The sequence below is a fragment of the Heterocephalus glaber genome, unplaced genomic scaffold, assembly GCF_053883595.1.
Source record: "Heterocephalus glaber isolate CG9 unplaced genomic scaffold, H.glaber_assembly_v1.0 deba00001744, whole genome shotgun sequence".
NCBI lineage: Eukaryota > Metazoa > Chordata > Mammalia > Rodentia > Bathyergidae > Heterocephalus > Heterocephalus glaber.
In genome coordinates this window covers 335,209-352,186 of record NW_028258450.1, presented here as the reverse complement: position 1 = coordinate 352,186, position 16,978 = coordinate 335,209, and the positions used below count along the sequence as shown (strand labels likewise).

Genomic DNA, 16,978 nt, shown 5'->3' with positions numbered 1-16,978 from the left:
ATCTCAGGGTGATCTGGGCACCTCACAGAGAAGCAACCCTTGATCTGTACTGCATTTCAAGGCCCTTTGGTAGCCTGGGAGAGGCCAGAAATGTTCTCATTTCAGGGGCTTTGCACCTGTAAGAGTCACCTGAGGCAATATGGCTCTCTACGGCCTTTATATAGCCAAGCAATTTAGTCATATCCCTCCCTGATGAAAATGACTATGGCTCCAGATTGTCCTTAGAAAAAAGCTTCAACTTTTTATCATGCTGCCTTCCTTGGCCTGACAACCCAGCTTCTGAAAGCTTTCTTCAGTTCCCACCAAAGCCCCAGTCATTATGGGCTTGGGCATCTGTTAGTCAGCAGTGCTGTGTTCTTCCAATAAACTGACTGCCTGATTTATGAGGCCTGTTTCCCCTCTAGTTCACCTCTTTTTCCCTCCTCATGTTCTAGATGTTTCCTTTGGATGATCACATGATATGAAGAGGCTGCTCAGCCCATCATGGAATGTTGGTTGATGCGCCAACACACCTGAGTCCTTGTGCCCAATGAGACATATCTAGGGGGCCAGACAAAGGTAGAATCCTGGCCACACAGTCTCACTTGGCCTGTGTAAGGATGAGGCTCCTTTCCTCACAAGGGGGGCACTGCAAGGTCCGCCCATATAACAGGAGGAAGACAGCCAAGTGCAGAGAGGCCTGACCACTCAGGAAAAGCTGGGCTTGGGCGGAGTTTCAGAAATTGCAGGGATTTTGCTGCAGTACTGGCTTCCCCTTTGGATCTTTGGATGTTCCATCTAGCTCAGGAGATGGTTTTGTACGAATTTATTCCTCAACAACAAAGCTGGTAGGGTTGGTACATCACACACACACACACACACACACACACACACACTCTCTCTCTCTCTCTCTCTCTCACTCCCACCCTCACCCTCTCATGCCCAGAGTTTTCTGGAACCCATTTAGGTGTAGGTCAAAAGAGGTCACATCACTGGCTTTAGACTTCCCTCCAGGTCTGAGTAATGTACACATTCAGGCCGAGTCCATTTTCAGGTTAATCAGAAAACCCTCTTCCTCACCTTTAAAGCCTAAGCCCTCTACCTTTCTGTTGGTCTGGATCACACTGCCTGACCTGCATGTCTCTTGACCAGAAGGCTAGCGACCCTGAGAACCACTTGGTGCAGCTCTGGACAAGTTCCTGAACAAGTCAGCACGAGCTAAGTTGGCTGATAGTGGGCCTTTACAGTGCTCAGCTCGTGTGCCTGACTGAGCTGTGCAGGGCTGAGGAAAGCCATAGGCCTCTTGCACAGGGATGTTAGACAATCCACCCCTAACTGTAATCCTCCTCCACCGAGACAAATATTTGAAATGGGTTTCACAGCTGATTTAACCAGCAAAGCAAGAAAAAGACAGGCAGAAAATTCTTCTGGGGATTCTAAAAAAGGTATTATTACTACTGCTAAGCCTTTCAGGACTCTGAGTCCAATTGGGGCCAAGTCAGAAAAATTCCTCAATGTTCTGACATGGAAAATGGGGCAAAATGAGACTAAGAGTTTAAAATAAACATTACTGATGGGGCTGAGATGGAGGAAAGCCATGAGTAGCTTTTGGATTGTCCTCCACTGCTCAAGTTTTCTGTGTAGGATTCCTTATTCCATACGAAGGCAATTAGTACTCGGGAATTCCTTTCTGACAGGCCAATCACCATCACCAATCACCAGCTCCGCTTTTATCAGGACTCCTCTGAACTGAGGTAACCAAGTACCTATGTAGATGTATGGGAAAGCACTTCAGTAAAGTTACAGGGCTGAGTATTTACTTGGTTTACATATTTGATTACTCAGGTTCTTCCATTTTTGTTTTGGTACTGGGGATTGAACTTGGGACCTTGCGCTTGTGTGGTAGGTGCCAGAACCACTGGGCTAAATCCATGGCCCAAGTTCTTCTATTTTTAAAATTTAATTTTATTTATTCATTATTTGGTTTTTTGAGACTGAGTCTTACTAGGCAGTTCAGGGTATCCTTAACTCATTATGTAGCCCAGGCTGGCCTCGAACTCCTGCCTCAGCCTCCCAAGTGCTGGGATTACGAGGATGTGCCACCATGCTTGGCACTCAGGTCTTTAAGAAAGCACAAAATGCATGGCCTATTCATACAACTACAAATGGAGACAGTAAGGAGACACCTCTTACTACTTGAGGAAGCCTTCGGGACAAATGTCAAGTATGGTTATGGACAAATGACAAACATGTAGAACTCACTACACTGAGACAAGGATCCTTAACCATTTTAGCCACTCATCCTTTTGAGAATACTGACAACCATGGTCAACATTCCTAACTCAAAACCATCTAGCTTTCAAAAAAGGGGGACACAACTATATATGCACAGGACATTCTATATTAAATTTTTGATACTGGGAATCGAACGCAGGGCCTCGCACTTGCCAAGCAGGCGCTGCACTATTGAGCTACATCCCAGGCCCTCTATATTCATTTTCAAAGGTTCCTGGATCCCAACATTAAGAATTCCACCCCTAACTGAAAGGCCTGTAGAAAACATGTGGCACATGCCAGTAATAAAACCTTGCTAGGAGGAGCTGACCACACCTTGTCTGTAGAATAATTATGAGCTGCTGTGTGCCAGGTCCTGTGTAGATCTGTGGGGTCATTATGATTCCCAGTTTACAGACCAAGGGACTGAGATTCAGAGGATAAAGACAGAGATGCCCACAAGGGCACAAGTAGCTGAGCTGAGACTCAAGCCCTAGTCTGCTGCCTCTTCTATCTTGCTAAGTGGCACTCACTGATAATGATCTCTGGGACTACTGGTGAGACTGAACAGGCCTGGATCACGGACCTGAAGCCCACCACACACTAGGCTCAATGAGCTATGTGAAGGGTCTACAACTGCATCTTTCTAAGCAGTATTGCAGTTGACAAGCATTATGTGGAAAAGAGAAAAGGACCAGAACCCAGGCATCCAATGGGTCACATCCCCTCTCCTGAGGACATGCTGCCCAACAGCCCATACCTGATCTAGGATATAGTTGCGTTTCTTTCGGGCAGCAATCTGGATGAGGCGGTTGAGGCACTGGGTGGCCTGCTGGATCAGGACATCCCAGCGGCCAGCATAGTTCCGCTGTCGGCGCAGGCCCATCACCTGTGGGCAGGAGGCAGTGAGGAATGAGTGGTCCTAAGTATAAGGCAGCACCTAGCAGGTGGGAGGTAGGTAGGCAGAGTCCACAGGCCATCCTTACCCGCATCTTATCCATGATGGCATTGGTACCCAGGATGTTGTATTTTTTGGAAGGATTGGAGGCTGCATGTTTGATGGCCCATGTGGTCTTGCCGGCAGCAGGCAGGCCCACCATCATCAGAATCTACAGTACAAGACAAGAAAGGGGTGCTGTCAAATAACAGTGGCACTCATTGGTGGCATGGTACCACCCTGGCTTGCTGTGGCCACCATGGTGACTCTCAAACTCATGGTTGCCTCTAGAAAATGAAGCAGTAACAGCATCTACCTCAGTTGTTGTTGGGAGTCAATGATATGAGGCTTGTGTCTCTTAATATGGGGTGAGCATTAAATTAAATGCTTCTATTAGCATTTACATTTTTTTAAAAGAAGGATTAAGCAGCCTCTGACAAGGAAATACACGGGGATTGCTTTGTGGAGGGTACGAAAAGTGGCACAACCTTCCTACACTCTGAAATGCTAATCCAAGCGTACACATAAGGTTATGAATTATACTTAATCAATACATTTAGAATTTGGGGGGCCAGGAATTTAGTGCAGTGGTGGCACAGCCCACCTCAAAAGTGCAGGGTCCTGAGTTCGATCCCCAAAAAAAAAAAAAAGAATTTGGCAAACACTAGACGTTAACCTAAATGCCTGTCAAGGGGAATGACTAGTTTGTGAGGCCTTTAAAATTATGTTCAAGGCCAAGTGTGGGGGCACATGCCTGTAACACCAGCTACTCGGAGGCTCAGGCAGGATCATTTCAGCCTAGGAGTTCAAAATCAGCCTATGCAACATAGACACCACCTCAAAAAACAAAACCAAAAAAGTTCAGAGAGAGGTTTTTATGTAGTGATAAAGCACACAAAATAATATTAAGTGAAAAGGACAGGTTGTCAAACTGTTTTATCTTAAGAATGCAATTATAAATGCGAGTGCACATTATATACATGAAACACGCATGGGAAAGATCAGGACAGACTCCAAACTTCCCAATGTAAACTTATCTGCAGACAGTGGAATTATGGGAGATTTTAATTTTCTCCGTATTTCTTAATTTTCTTTCTTTTTTTTAGACAGTCTTGCTATTTCAGGCTGGCCTTGCACTCATGGCAATCCTCTTGCCTCAGCCTCCCAAGTATAGGGATTACAGGCATGCACCACCACATCCAGATTAATTTTCTGGAATAAACACAAACCACTGAATGAAAGTTAACAGTATAGCTACTAGAGCCAAAGGTCCTTTTGTCTTTTTTATTTTTAGCTAGCTCTGGGTAGGAGAGGGGAATTGCTTAAGCTCCCCAACACTGGGTGCCAGAGTACACTTATCAGGAAGTGCATGGAGTCCCTATCTGCTGCAAGGACAGCCTCCTTTTCCCATACTCTGGCCTCACTCAAGGAGCAGTGTGGCTATTCCTGCTAGAACCTTTTTAAGACTTAGGCTCCACTAGCTCCTCCCTTTTTTGCCTAAGCTACACCAATATCTCCATACCTTGCCCACTTAGCAACTTTTTAACTGATCCCAGCCGGGAGGAACTGAGACAAAAAGGTCACTTGCCTCCAAGGTTACCCATGCAGTGAGTTATTCTTTCACCACACCTAGTCTCCTGGGGACACCAGCATGACCTCAGAAGAGGGGAGGTAACGCTGGCAGCAAGGCAACTCTGGAGAAGCAGCTACTAATTCAAACTTCTAGCCCAACTCACCTCACACTCTGCCTTGCTCTTTGGTCCAACGGTACCCCGGATCCGCTCACTAAGGGGAAGGTGCTGGATGAAAGTGAACCCTGGGAGGACAGAACAGTAGGGCTCTGCCCTCTGTCCAAAGTTGAACTCTACAGCACAATTCTTCACCAGGACATGAGGATAGAGGGCCTGACCCCCCAAGGCTTCCTTCTGGATTCGGAAGGCAATGCCCATCCACTTCCCATTCTTGGTAAAGGAAAGTTCCACGTCATTTCCACATTCAAAGTCCTAGGAAAGAAAGCCAAAGGATAGTAATTGCCAGATCTCAGCCTAAGGTACTAGGGGGCACAAGTGGGAGACAGTGGAACCAGGGAGTGGAAATACAATGAGTGAGCTTTCCAAACTTTAGTGCACCCACCTCAACATTCAGGCAAGCTGGGCAGTGTAAGGGAACAGATGAGTCAATGTCCAGTGCAAAACCCCTCCTTACCCAAGACCTGGAACCTGATAGATGTGACATAAATAATTTTAAGAAGTTTCAAGAATTTGATGCTTAACCTGAGACAAAGACGAAGGAAAAGGCATTCCTCCCTGTCCTCAAAACTGACAAGGGCAGTTTACAAAGATAAGAGATGAAAGAAAGGGCTGGGGATTTAGCTCAGTGGTTCTGGCACCTGCCTTGCAAGTGCAAGGTACCAAGTTCGATCTCTGGTACCAAAAAAAAAAAAAAAAAAAAAAAAAAGAGATGAAGGAAAACCAGAGCAGGACCTTTTTAAAGTTGACTCCAGCTCTACAAATCAATCTGTTTGTTCAACACACATTCCATGAGTTTCTACTCTTTCCGGTGCACATGTCTACGGTGATCTGGGCCCCATGGGGCTCAGGGACCAATTGGAGCTAGAGAGCAATACTGTTTATCAAAATTCAGTAAGAAGACCTGCCAGGTGCAAGTTTCTCTAAGGAACTTAGTCCTGTACAATAAAAGGGGGTAGGAGAGTAATCAATGTGCAAAAAGCGTTGCATGTGTACAAGCTTGGTGGAAAGAGATTATAGACAGACAAGCTGAAACATAAAGCATAGAGGGAAAGGTAATTTCAGGTACAGCTGGAAAGCCATACAGAGACCATGTACATTTATCTAACAACTACTGAGTCACTGAAGTTTAATGGATTATGTTTCAGAAGGTAGTTTGTTTTAGCTTTACCATTTACTAATTTTGTGTGGCTTTGGGTGAATTCTCTTATTTTGCTTCCTTTTCAAAAAGGGAAGGTGGTAATATTTTTTATTACATATAGGGCTGTTCTTAGGATTACGTTGGTTAGTGCACATAACACATACCGAGCTCACCAGGAATGTGAGCTACCACTACAAGTTGCCAGGCATTGACTTAGGTATCAGGGGCAGGGGCTGGGGCTGGAGTCGGGGAGAGGAGTTATGGTCCCATCTCAGTGTGTAAGCTGCTCTCAAAGTCACCTAAGAAGTTTGACTTGATGCTGATGGTAGAGCAGACTCCTGACTTGTTTTGAATAGGGGAGTGGCCTGGTCTAAACTGTTTCAGAAGACCAATTTAGTTCCAGAGTAGAGGTTTACATTTAAGGAAGCTCAAAACTTGAGACGAGACAGCAGACCAAAGCAAAGTAAAAGGTCCAAGCTGGGCATGGTGACACATGCTTATATTCCGAGAACTTGGGAGCCTGAGGCAGGAAGACTGCCAAGTTCAAGGCCAGCCTGAACTACATACTGAGTTGAAGACCAGCCTGAACTACAAAGCAAGACCCTGTCACTTACAAACAAATACCCAGTTTTTGACATAAAAGTTTAAGATGTAGTATTTTCTCTCTCAAATTGGTAGACCACTTTGGGACTTGCCCTTCAAGGAGCTGTGCAGGCACCTTCTTCTGAGGAGCTTCCTCATTACTCTCCTTAGCACCCTCATGGTCTAGTTCTGTACCAAAACTTCATGTCCACTCCCCTCCCCTCCCTTTTATTGGGGATGGAACCCAAGGCCTCATACATGCTAGGTAAGCTCTCCACAACTGAGCCACACACCCGGCATTCCATTATATGCATACAAGTCTAACCCACACAGAACAGGAATGCCAACACTGGTCACAGACTGAATCCCGCCCTGAGGCTGCAGTGCAGTCCCTGCCACGTCTTCCCATGTACGCATGAGGGGTTCCAGTCACCTCTGCTCTGACATGGAAATGAACACTGGGTGTCAGCCTGCCTTGCAGTGACCAGCTTCATTACATGAACTTAACAGATCGCAAAGAAAACGGTACCTTCAACTAACAAATCCACCACCCACAGAGCCATCTGTCTAAGAGGCAATGGTAGCTGGGTGGCTCCAGCTACAATGTTTCTATGCCAGTCTGGATCTAAAGCCCCAGATTTCTTAAGGCAAAATTATTCAGTGTCCTGTTTTTATGGCCTCAATCTCTTACACCTCTTTGTGTTCCCTAGACTCCAAGTATTCTATTCCTTACAGTTTGCTGAAAGGAGTTATCCTGTTCTCTCTGCCCCAAAACCGTTTTTTTCCTTTTTGTTTTGAGAATTGAGAATGCAAGAGCCAACACAAATGATCCCTCCTCTCTGGTTCCATCCTACCAATGATTTTCACACCTTCTCCAACCTCCTAATCTGAGCCTTTATAAATTTGTGGCATCCTCTAATCAAAGGAAATTGTACACAAAATCTTAAAACTGAAAGTAGAGATGATCTGGCAGAAGAAACTGGGAAATTCTACCCTGCTGCACACCCAAAGAACCTCATACTCTGATAGAAGAATTTGGAAAATATTGTCACATTCTGATTTGTACAACAACACAAAGAGAGCTGGGCACAATGGTACACACCTGCAATCCAAGCATTCTGGGAGGCTAAGGCAGAAAGATTGCAAGTTGGAGCCTAGCCCAGGCAACTTAGGGAGGCCTTGTATCAAATAAAAAAATAAAAAGGGCTGGGATACAGCTTAAGTATGAAGAACCTGGGTTCAATTCCCAGGACTGGAAAAAAGAAGTCTCTAAAGAGGATAAGTGAAAGGGGAGATGTCAGAGAAGGTCTGACACCTTTTTATATTCATAAATTAACTATTCAAAAAATGTTTTTAGCTAAGCTAGCTCTGTACTGTCTGTAAGCCAGAAAAGATGGCCAGGATCACTGTTAACTGGGAAAACAGCAAGGTTTAGTTGACTCTAGAGTATAAACACACTTAGATTTTTGTTAGAAAGTCTTAAGATTATGAAATACACAGGAAGCCTGAGAAACTGTTTCAGACTAAAAGAGACGAGAGATATGGAGGAGAATGGAAGACATAATCCTGAACTGGATCTTGCAGCAGAAACTGAGTCGAGCCAGAAGGGATTGTTGCAACAATTAACAAAACTTAAATGTTGGCTGTGGAGCAGGGCTAGGGTATTATTTCAATGTTAAATTTGGTAACTATACCGTGGCTAATAGCTTTATTTTTAAGAGAAACACTGAAATATTAACGAATGAAGATACAACATATGCAACCTATGCTTAAACAGGTAAAACACAAATCATACATGCACACATGCATGCATATATGAAAATGAAAAGGGCTGGGGATTTATCTCAGTGGTTTCGCTGCCTGCTGCGCAAGAACAAGGACCCGAGTTCGATCCCCGGTACCAAAAAAAAAAAAAAAAAAAAAAAAGAAAGCAATGTGGTAAATGTTAGAATCTACATAAGGCCTCAGAATTCTCCATTCTGATTTCTCTTGAGTTTGAAATTATTTCAAACTTAAAAAAAAAAAGAGGGCTGGTGATTTAGCTCAGTGGTTCCACCACTTTCCTCGGAAGAGCAAGGTCCCAAGTTTGATCCCTGGTACCAAAAAAAAAAAAAAAGAGAAAAAAGTACACATGTACAAATATGAGGGAGGGAGAACAAAAGCAAGAAGCATCCATCCGGGTAGTCACTTCCTCTTGGGCCCTCCCTTGTGGCAACATTTTGAGGTATATTTACTTATGTGCCAGGCATTTTTTCTACATGTTTTTTATCAGTTAACTTGACTCCACACAAATTTGAGGTAGGTGCAAAGATTCTCAGGTAGAAGAGACTGAAAAGACAGGCAGAGGATGTTGTCCAGGCCTGAGAGTGGCAGAAGAGGGCCTGGGTCCAGGGACTCTGGCCCTAGAGACAAAAGCCATTACATTATAGCACAGTGATCGTCAGTCACTGCTCTCCAGATCTGCTATATGCAGTAGGTAAAGCACTATCTAATCTGTTCTGTTTTGCAGCTGCCTCTGCTTCAGAAGACAGTCACTGAAAGGGATCAGTACAAATAATTTGAGATGAGAAAGAGAGAGGGTTTAGGATAAGATGATGCTAATGTGGGACAAGAGCCAACATCATTACCTTCAAGAAAAGCAGACAGGTTATCTCCTAACAAAGAAAGATAGGTTTGATTAGAAAACATCACTCTTATCTAGGAATGGAGGAAGGCTGTATACACCTGATGTCTCCAAAACTCTTCAAGATGCCACCTGAGAGCTTTGCACAGAAGACCAGAGGTGGTATAATGGTAGAATTTCATACAAAAGGACAGTAAGTATTCTAGTCTGTCAAAGAGAAACAAAGAAATATGTTGAGAGTGGCTGGATATGCAGCAGATGATGGACAGAGGTATCCTGAAAAAGAATTCTGCAGCTCAACATCTGGTCTGCCAACACCCACAGGTTGCTAGCACTCACAGCAAAGCAGCCAATCACATCATTCTCTGCAAACTTGTCTCCGTAGTTTTCAAATCGGCTATTGGTGGACTTCTTCCCTGTGCCTCCATAGCCATAGGAGAAAGGCTCTTCGCCTGATGGAACAAATAGGAACAAGCAGGTAAAACTGTGATGGACACAATAATTTCCATGGTTGCCACATACTTTTAGCTTTCTTCTCCTTTATTGCTGTACTGGCAACTGAACGCAGAGAATGCTGAGCTATATCCCCAGTCTTGTCATCTTGTAAATTTTTTGTTTTGTTTTGTTTGAGACAGGGTCTCACTATGTAGTTCACGCTGGCCTTGAACTCAGTGATTCTTACAGGCATGGGCCACCACACTTGGCCATTTTTAAAATTTTGAGACAGGGTCTCACTGAGTTGACCAGGGTGGGCAACTTTGAGATCCTCTTGTCTGTCTTCAACAGGTGGTATTACACCATGTGTGCCACCATGCCAGCTATGCTTTTATCTTTGAAGACAAAGATCTTTTCATTTACTACTTTTATTAACAGGATGCCCCTTTTTCAGAGGGGGAGGAAGGGAAGGTTGAAAGGAAGCCCTTTAATTATACAAACCACCTGAGGGCCTGATGGGTTTAGGTGTGTTAGGTCTGGGAACAGGTGTTTGAACTGCTCTGCATAGAAAGGGAAAATACAGAGACAACAGGAGCTGGGACAAAGGGGGTTCTGTACTGATATGTACCCCCTTCTTGTGACATCAATATTTAATCAAGTTTGCTAATGTCATAAATTTTTTTTGGTGCCACTGGGGTTTTGGCACAAATCTGAAGCTGGGTTTTGCTTCTGGAATACCATGAGGACCAATTTGTGGGAAAGGTATTGGATTTCCTCAGGCTACAGAACTGGGTACAAAAGGGATCTGATCAAAATCCCAAGGGTCCTGGCTGACATCTGGGTTCTCTACAGATCCTTGGTCAGAAACTCAAAGAGCATTCTGCCAGAAAAGCAGGAGCCAACAAGCAAAAAATAACCCTGGACATATTGTTCAATCCTGTTGGGTTTTACTTCAAGTATATAAAATATGCATCACCTACATGTTAAACTGAAACAAAGATGAAATGACCTATGATTTTTAAATAAAATGTACCAATACAAGCCAGGGGCAGTGGTGCACATCTGTAATCCCAGCTTCTTGGGAGGCAGGAGGATCTTAAGTTTGAGGCCTGCCTGGGCAACACAGCAAAGACCCTGTCTCAAAATAAAATAAAAGAGGCTGAGAAGGTAACTCAGCACTGCAATGCTTTTCTAGCATGCAGGAGATCTTGAGTCCAATCCCCAGACCACCAGCACAACCAAAAAAAAAAAAGTACTAATATGTATCAAAATGAAAAGTGTACACTCCCACATATGTGTGGACGGAATTAATATATTTACTTTTGAGGATTATTTTTAAGTCACAATAGCACACAAGGACAACAACTCCAGTATTCTAGTGTTTAAATTTTTTTTGGTACTGGAGATCAAACTTGGGACCTTGCGCTTGCGAGGTAGGTGCCAGAACCACTGAGCTAAATCCCCGGCCCCTTCTAGTGTTTAATAGTAAAAATTTACTATTAACTTAGATGAGTTCTAAAAGGAGACTCATTAAGTATATTTAAGTATAGTGCACACACACAAGTTTTATATTTATTTTTTCCTGGTACTGGGAATCAAGCTCAGGACCTTGTGCTTGCCAGGCAGGCACAGCGCCACTGAACTACATCCCTGGCCCACAAAAGTTTTATTTTAAAAAATATGCTTATGATATGTTAAATCAAGCAACACAATAGTATTCATAGCATGACCCAATTTGAATATGTACAGAAAACAAAAGAAATGTCCAGAAAATTGTAGATAAAAGCCACTGAGACTGGGCATGGTGGCACATGCCTATAATCTCAGCACTCAGGAGGGTGAGGAAGGAGAATCACCTCAAGTTCGAGGCCAGTGTGGGCTACACAGTGAGTTCAAGGTCAGCCTGAACTACACAGCAAGACCCTATCTCAAGAAAAAAAAAAAAAAAAGTCACTGAGGCCTGGAGTCCTGTGAAAATTCAAAGCCTTTCAGTGGGCACCTCCTGCTTCTACCAATCAGCCCTGGCCCCACTCTTCTTTGCTTCCCCATCTACTCTAGGTTAGGCTGTAGAAAGTCTACACAGAATTTAATGTGGCTTTAGAACTTATTTTCAGTATGTTTTGAAGACAGGCAACTGATGTTTTTAAGGAAAGAGAACAATTTTCTGAAGAGAACTTGAACTCTCTCCTAGAAGAAGAAGAGTAAGACTTAACTCTGTAGAAGAGCTGTGCCGTAACAGTGGTCCTTCCAACTGAATCTAGTATGAATGAAGACAAGCAGTGACATATATGTAATTACTATGCATGCATCTTCTACCCCATGCTAGTTATGTTCTGAGCCTGACACCGGGAAGAGAAACTTGGGAGCTTTCAGAATCCAGGGGTATGCGCAATCACTCAGATCCTCCTGGCTGAGGTCTCCTTACCTAGCTGGGTGCTGCAAGAGTCCAGGGACCAGCCAATACGGACAACATGGGGGTCAGGCTCTGTAGATGGAAGGTGCTTCACGGAGATTTCCTCGTTGATCTGAGGACAGAGGACAAGAAAGCTCAGGACTGCTTCTCTGGAAGCTGGTTATGAGGCAATACACAAAGGAAGTATATCAAGCATTGAACAGTGATGGCTTTAGCTGCTATGGAAAAGGCATTTACATAGCCCTGCAGAGCCTGCTGGAGTGAAACCTAAGCCTCAGAGGAAGTGGGAGTATGCAGGGCCACAGAGGGGTATTTGAAAATATATTTACTTTTAGTTTTAATACTTGCTATAGGGGAAGTGAACTAACAGTATATTTGGTGAAAGGATAAATTGGTGCAACATCTTTGGAGGGGAATCTAACAGTTTCTATCAAAACTGTAAATGTATACACTCTATTAACCCAGCATTTCTACTTTATCTTACAGATACACTCAAGTACATATATGTATGTAATGTAGGAATATTAAGTGTAACATTGTTTTTATATATATTGGTAAAAAACAAAAAATCAGTCAGGTACTAGATACAGTACAATCATGCCATAAAATACAATGTAGCAGTTAAAAAGAATGAGGCAGGGCTAACAATGGTATGGAAAAATATTTAAGACACAGTATTAAGTAAAGAAGGTTGTAGGGGAAGGTACCTTTTGACTTAACATTTCTAGCTACCCATTTTGGTTAGTGGCCTTTGGGAAGTCACTATATTTCAGTGATTTTTAGATACTCATTCTTCTTTTTTTTTGGTACTGGGGATTGAACTTAGGACCTTGCACTTGTGAGGCAGGCGTGGTGCCACTGAGCTAAATCCCGGCCCCACATTCTTCACATTTTAGTATCTCTAAAATAATGATCCATCTTACAATTACTGTGATATTAATGTGATAAAAAGTACTGTGTAACTTAACTGACAGTATTTCTCTATGAGTGGCACATAAAATAATGTATCATTTACATTAATAGTGTTCCAGTCAACAATACATTATAGTACTTTGTCTCAGCTTCCATTTCTAAAAACTGGGGATATAACAGTACCTATTCTGTGCTTGCTTAGGCAGCACATACACTAAAATTGGGACGATTCAGAGAAGATTAGCATGGCCCCTGTGCAAGGATGACACTCAAATTCGTGAAGCATTCCATATTTTAAAAATGAGTAATTGTTAATGTGAAATAGGAAGAAAACGTCCAAAGGGGTAGGGGAAGAGGGAGGGGTAGGGAAAAGGAAAGAAGGGAAAGGAAAAATTATGAGAAAAGGAAAAAATGGAAACAGTCTCTATAAATAAGGAAGGGTGGAGGGGGTGGATAGGAAATGGGGAAAAAATAAGAACCAAGATATATCATGTAAAGGTACAAGTGCCCAATGATAAATGTAAATGTATTGTATACCTAAAATGTACCAATAAAAGAATTTAAGTTAAAAAACCAAAAAACAACAGTACCTATTCTGTAATATCATGAAGATTTCCAGGTAGAGAGTTTGGCCCTGTATCTTGTACATGTAAAGGGCTCTACAAATTTTAGCTATCTTAAGTATATACATCAGGTATACAAGAAATTGCTAACCTGTAAGTTATTTCTGGGGAGTAGGATGGGAAATGAGAGGACAAGAAAGTAACTTGTTATTTCTTTCATCCTCTACACTTCTGTGCGTAACGACATAGAAGTCTGGAGACAGGATAGTAGGGGGTAGCCTGTTGGGAGCTCTTTGTCTTGCTTTCCCTCTGGCCTCCCTTTAATGTAGTTGACACTGAAGTACTTTCTTTGTAGATTACTTTTTTTCTTTGGTCTGAGACAGGGTCTTTGCTATGCATTTCAGGCTGGCCCTGAGCTCACTATGTAGCTCAGGCTGTCCTCCAACTTGTGATGATCCTCCTGCCTCTGCCTCAAGTGCCGGGATTACAGGCATGTGCCACCACCCCCAGCAATAGATTTTTCTTCCAAACAACTTTTTCCTAATTTTACAAAACATGTTACTACTAGACTGGCTGGCTATATAACTGAAGCAAATCCTATCAAAGAAAAAACTGTTTGATGATGTATGGTTGGGCTGCTTTTCTGATACAGTGGTTAGCAATAGTATAGTAATTCACTATCCTTTTGTTTGTTGGACATGGTCAGAGATCAATCCAATCTCTTATAGCTATGGTTCTACCAAGATGGCCCATTACAGGCTATTCCAATGGATGGACCTATGTTCCGTCCTTATCCCTTTGGTTGTTCCCACTCACCTTCATCTCAAAACACACACGGCCTCTTCTAACTCCATAGCTGGCACGGGCTCCGGACCACAGGTATGCAAAGCCCTCAATTGTGAGTGGATAGCCACTACTCCGGTCTCGGGCCACCTTGAAGTGCAGGTCACAGTTATCTGTGGAGGAAAAAGCCTGCAATTGACTGATGTTTTATAGGTCTCAGGAGTGGGACAGGTAGAGGGGAATTTCTCCAGAGTGTTAACACTAGCCAACATATTATGGGAAGAGTTAAAAGGGGAACCAGGGTATCCTCTAGCCCTTTTCCCTTTGAGTAGAATCTGAAATAATGCAAACTGGCCTACACCACCCTACATAGGAACTGGGGTCCAAGGCTGGGCTTCAGAGGGATCCCTGACTAATGCCTTTGATGGGAATGCATTATTTGCTACGGGGAAGGACCATATCCTCGCCAGTTTCAAATTTAGATCTCAGAATACAAAAAAGGCTAATACCTACATCATATACTCTATTCTCTCTCCTCTCCATGCTATCTACTCATCTGGAAACCAGATTTCTATGCCAACAGTTGCATGAGCATCTAATCCTGATCCACATCTACCACCAAGGCACCAGTGCCCAGGTATACCATAGACTCCCACCTTTTCTCCTATCGTATCCTGACTTTTTCCACTCTTCAAGGAGCCAGCTGTATCTCCAAGAAAGCCTTTTCTGACCATCTCACCCAGGAGGTGTCCTCCTTTCTCCAAAGGCTCAGTACCATTATCTACGCATTTCTCATTTGATCAGATGCTACCTCATGGACCACTATCACCCAACACTTTAAAAAATGTTTGGCTTTACTCTGGGTATACATTGTCTTTTGAGAGCCCAAGATAGAAGTGACTGTGTATATCTTTATCTCATCAAAGCATACAGCTGATGCTCTATAAACATAAGAAAAAAAGATACAAGAATGAACTGCTAACCTTATGCTTTGTTGAGAAGTACACTAGTCTCAGATTTGATTAGGGTTCTAGGTATATGTAAAAACTGAGCCTCACTGGGTCTAACACTTAAAGATTCTGATTTAGAATGGGGAGAGATTGAATCACCATCATCATTTCTGTGTTTAGACCTGCAGTCAGTGGAAGCCACTTACGCAGTGGAAAGAAAACTGAACTAGAGAGCAGAGCAGGGCAGATTAGTGCCTCAGAGAACAAAGTGGTGTTAGTTTCACCCCAAGAATGTAAGCAGTTGATGGAAACTGGAGAACCAGTCATCAAAGAGTTAAATTTCCTCAGCAGCCCTCACATTCCTTTTCTGATTAGATGACAAGCCTTATGTGAACAGGGTGGCTGAGTTTCCAAATTGCTCTTAGACCCAGCTCAAAGGTGTGCACTGAAAGCCTTCTGCAATATGAAGGCAGGACAAGAAGCTTGGAGGAGTGGAATGACTTGCCCACAGTCCTACAGCTATAACTGCGAATAGATTTTCTCTCTCCACCCCAACACCTCTGTTCCAGAGCTTTGCTGGGTCTCTCCTCTGGACTAATAAAGGCTCCAAATTGTGTCAGGCAAGGACTCTGGAGAAGGTCAGGGCACAACTTCCCAAGACTGACTGAAGGCAGAATCAGATGGGCACTCCAAGGACTCACATGTGTCGATAGCAACAAGGGTGTCATCAAAGTCATCTTCATCCTCTTCAGCAGGAGGCTGAGGAGAACGGCCCCTATTTTGGAAAGAAGGTTAAATCACTCAAGAATACTTGCAGAAGCATGGAGGAAGGGGAATAAAGGTTCTGTTGGAATTTATAAGTGGCCTCCAACTCCATCCTGGATCTCAATTTTTTCCCACAGAGCTTAGCAAAAGAATTCTGGAACTCTACACACTTGTAAAGAGAACAATGACTATGAACTCCTGTGATGAGGACAGAGACTGTGGGCATGCTCTGGTAGTGCAGGGCATCAGATTCATTCAGAGATTTCTCCCAGGTTCTCTCAACCCCAAGATGGACCCATGCTCTCTCCATGTTGACAGCTGCTTCCTCATGGGACTCCCTCGCTGACTGGAGGATATGATATCTAAGTGGGGGCAAGGAAAAGGAATGGCAAAAGCCTCGATAAACCCCAGTAACTACAATTCATCTATCTATCAGGCTTAAAACCCTGCATCTGAAAGGATTTGAAACAAACCATATTTTTAGTCTCTTTCCTCCTTTAAAAGTGCCCTGAATTATGAATGAGTTATCTTCCTACCAAAACACTGAAAAGGGGAACTATTAACATACTGCTGGTTTCTGCTCTACAGGAGGAAAAAGGGTAGAAAGGTGGAGTTTAATCCCTGGTATTAGACGGCCCTAGTCCATAGACATTTAAGACAGCCCTAGTCCATGTGTGCACAGATCAGGCTGCCCATGCCCATGTGGTTGCTGGCATTTCCTGGCAGCAGGCTTCCCTTGGGTGGAGTCCCCTTCCAGCCCTGTTGGACCAAGGCTAGCAGGGAAACTGGGATAAAGAAGCTCATCACATGTTAAGTCCAGCAAGGATTCTCCCTCCTACTTCCCATCAGCAAGCAGTTCCTAGGCCTCTGCTT

The 16,978-nt window shown here is 43.5% G+C and overlaps 1 protein-coding gene and 1 non-coding gene across 9 annotated transcripts in view; one reads left to right on the top strand and one right to left on the bottom strand.

The window, feature by feature from the left end:
• Window positions 1-16,978, bottom strand: part of Hnrnpul1 (heterogeneous nuclear ribonucleoprotein U like 1) — a 36,627-nt gene that overhangs the window by 10,278 nt on the left and 9,371 nt on the right. For all 8 annotated transcript variants that reach the window (XM_004872986.4, XM_021250852.2, XM_004872985.4 and 5 more), the window contains exons 4-10: window positions 16,042-16,115; window positions 14,424-14,563; window positions 12,145-12,244; window positions 9,624-9,736; window positions 4,927-5,193; window positions 3,240-3,362; window positions 3,014-3,142 (exon numbers count right to left, since the gene is read on the bottom strand). In XM_004872986.4, coding sequence (XP_004873043.2) covers window positions 3,014-3,142; window positions 3,240-3,362; window positions 4,927-5,193; window positions 9,624-9,736; window positions 12,145-12,244; window positions 14,424-14,563; window positions 16,042-16,115 — 946 coding nt within the window. The remainder of the gene's footprint in view (window positions 1-3,013; window positions 3,143-3,239; window positions 3,363-4,926; window positions 5,194-9,623; window positions 9,737-12,144; window positions 12,245-14,423; window positions 14,564-16,041; window positions 16,116-16,978) is intronic.
• LOC147821323 (U6 spliceosomal RNA) lies at window positions 13,235-13,341 on the top strand. The gene has a single exon (XR_015447225.1). It is a non-coding gene; the product is annotated as a U6 spliceosomal RNA (small nuclear RNA).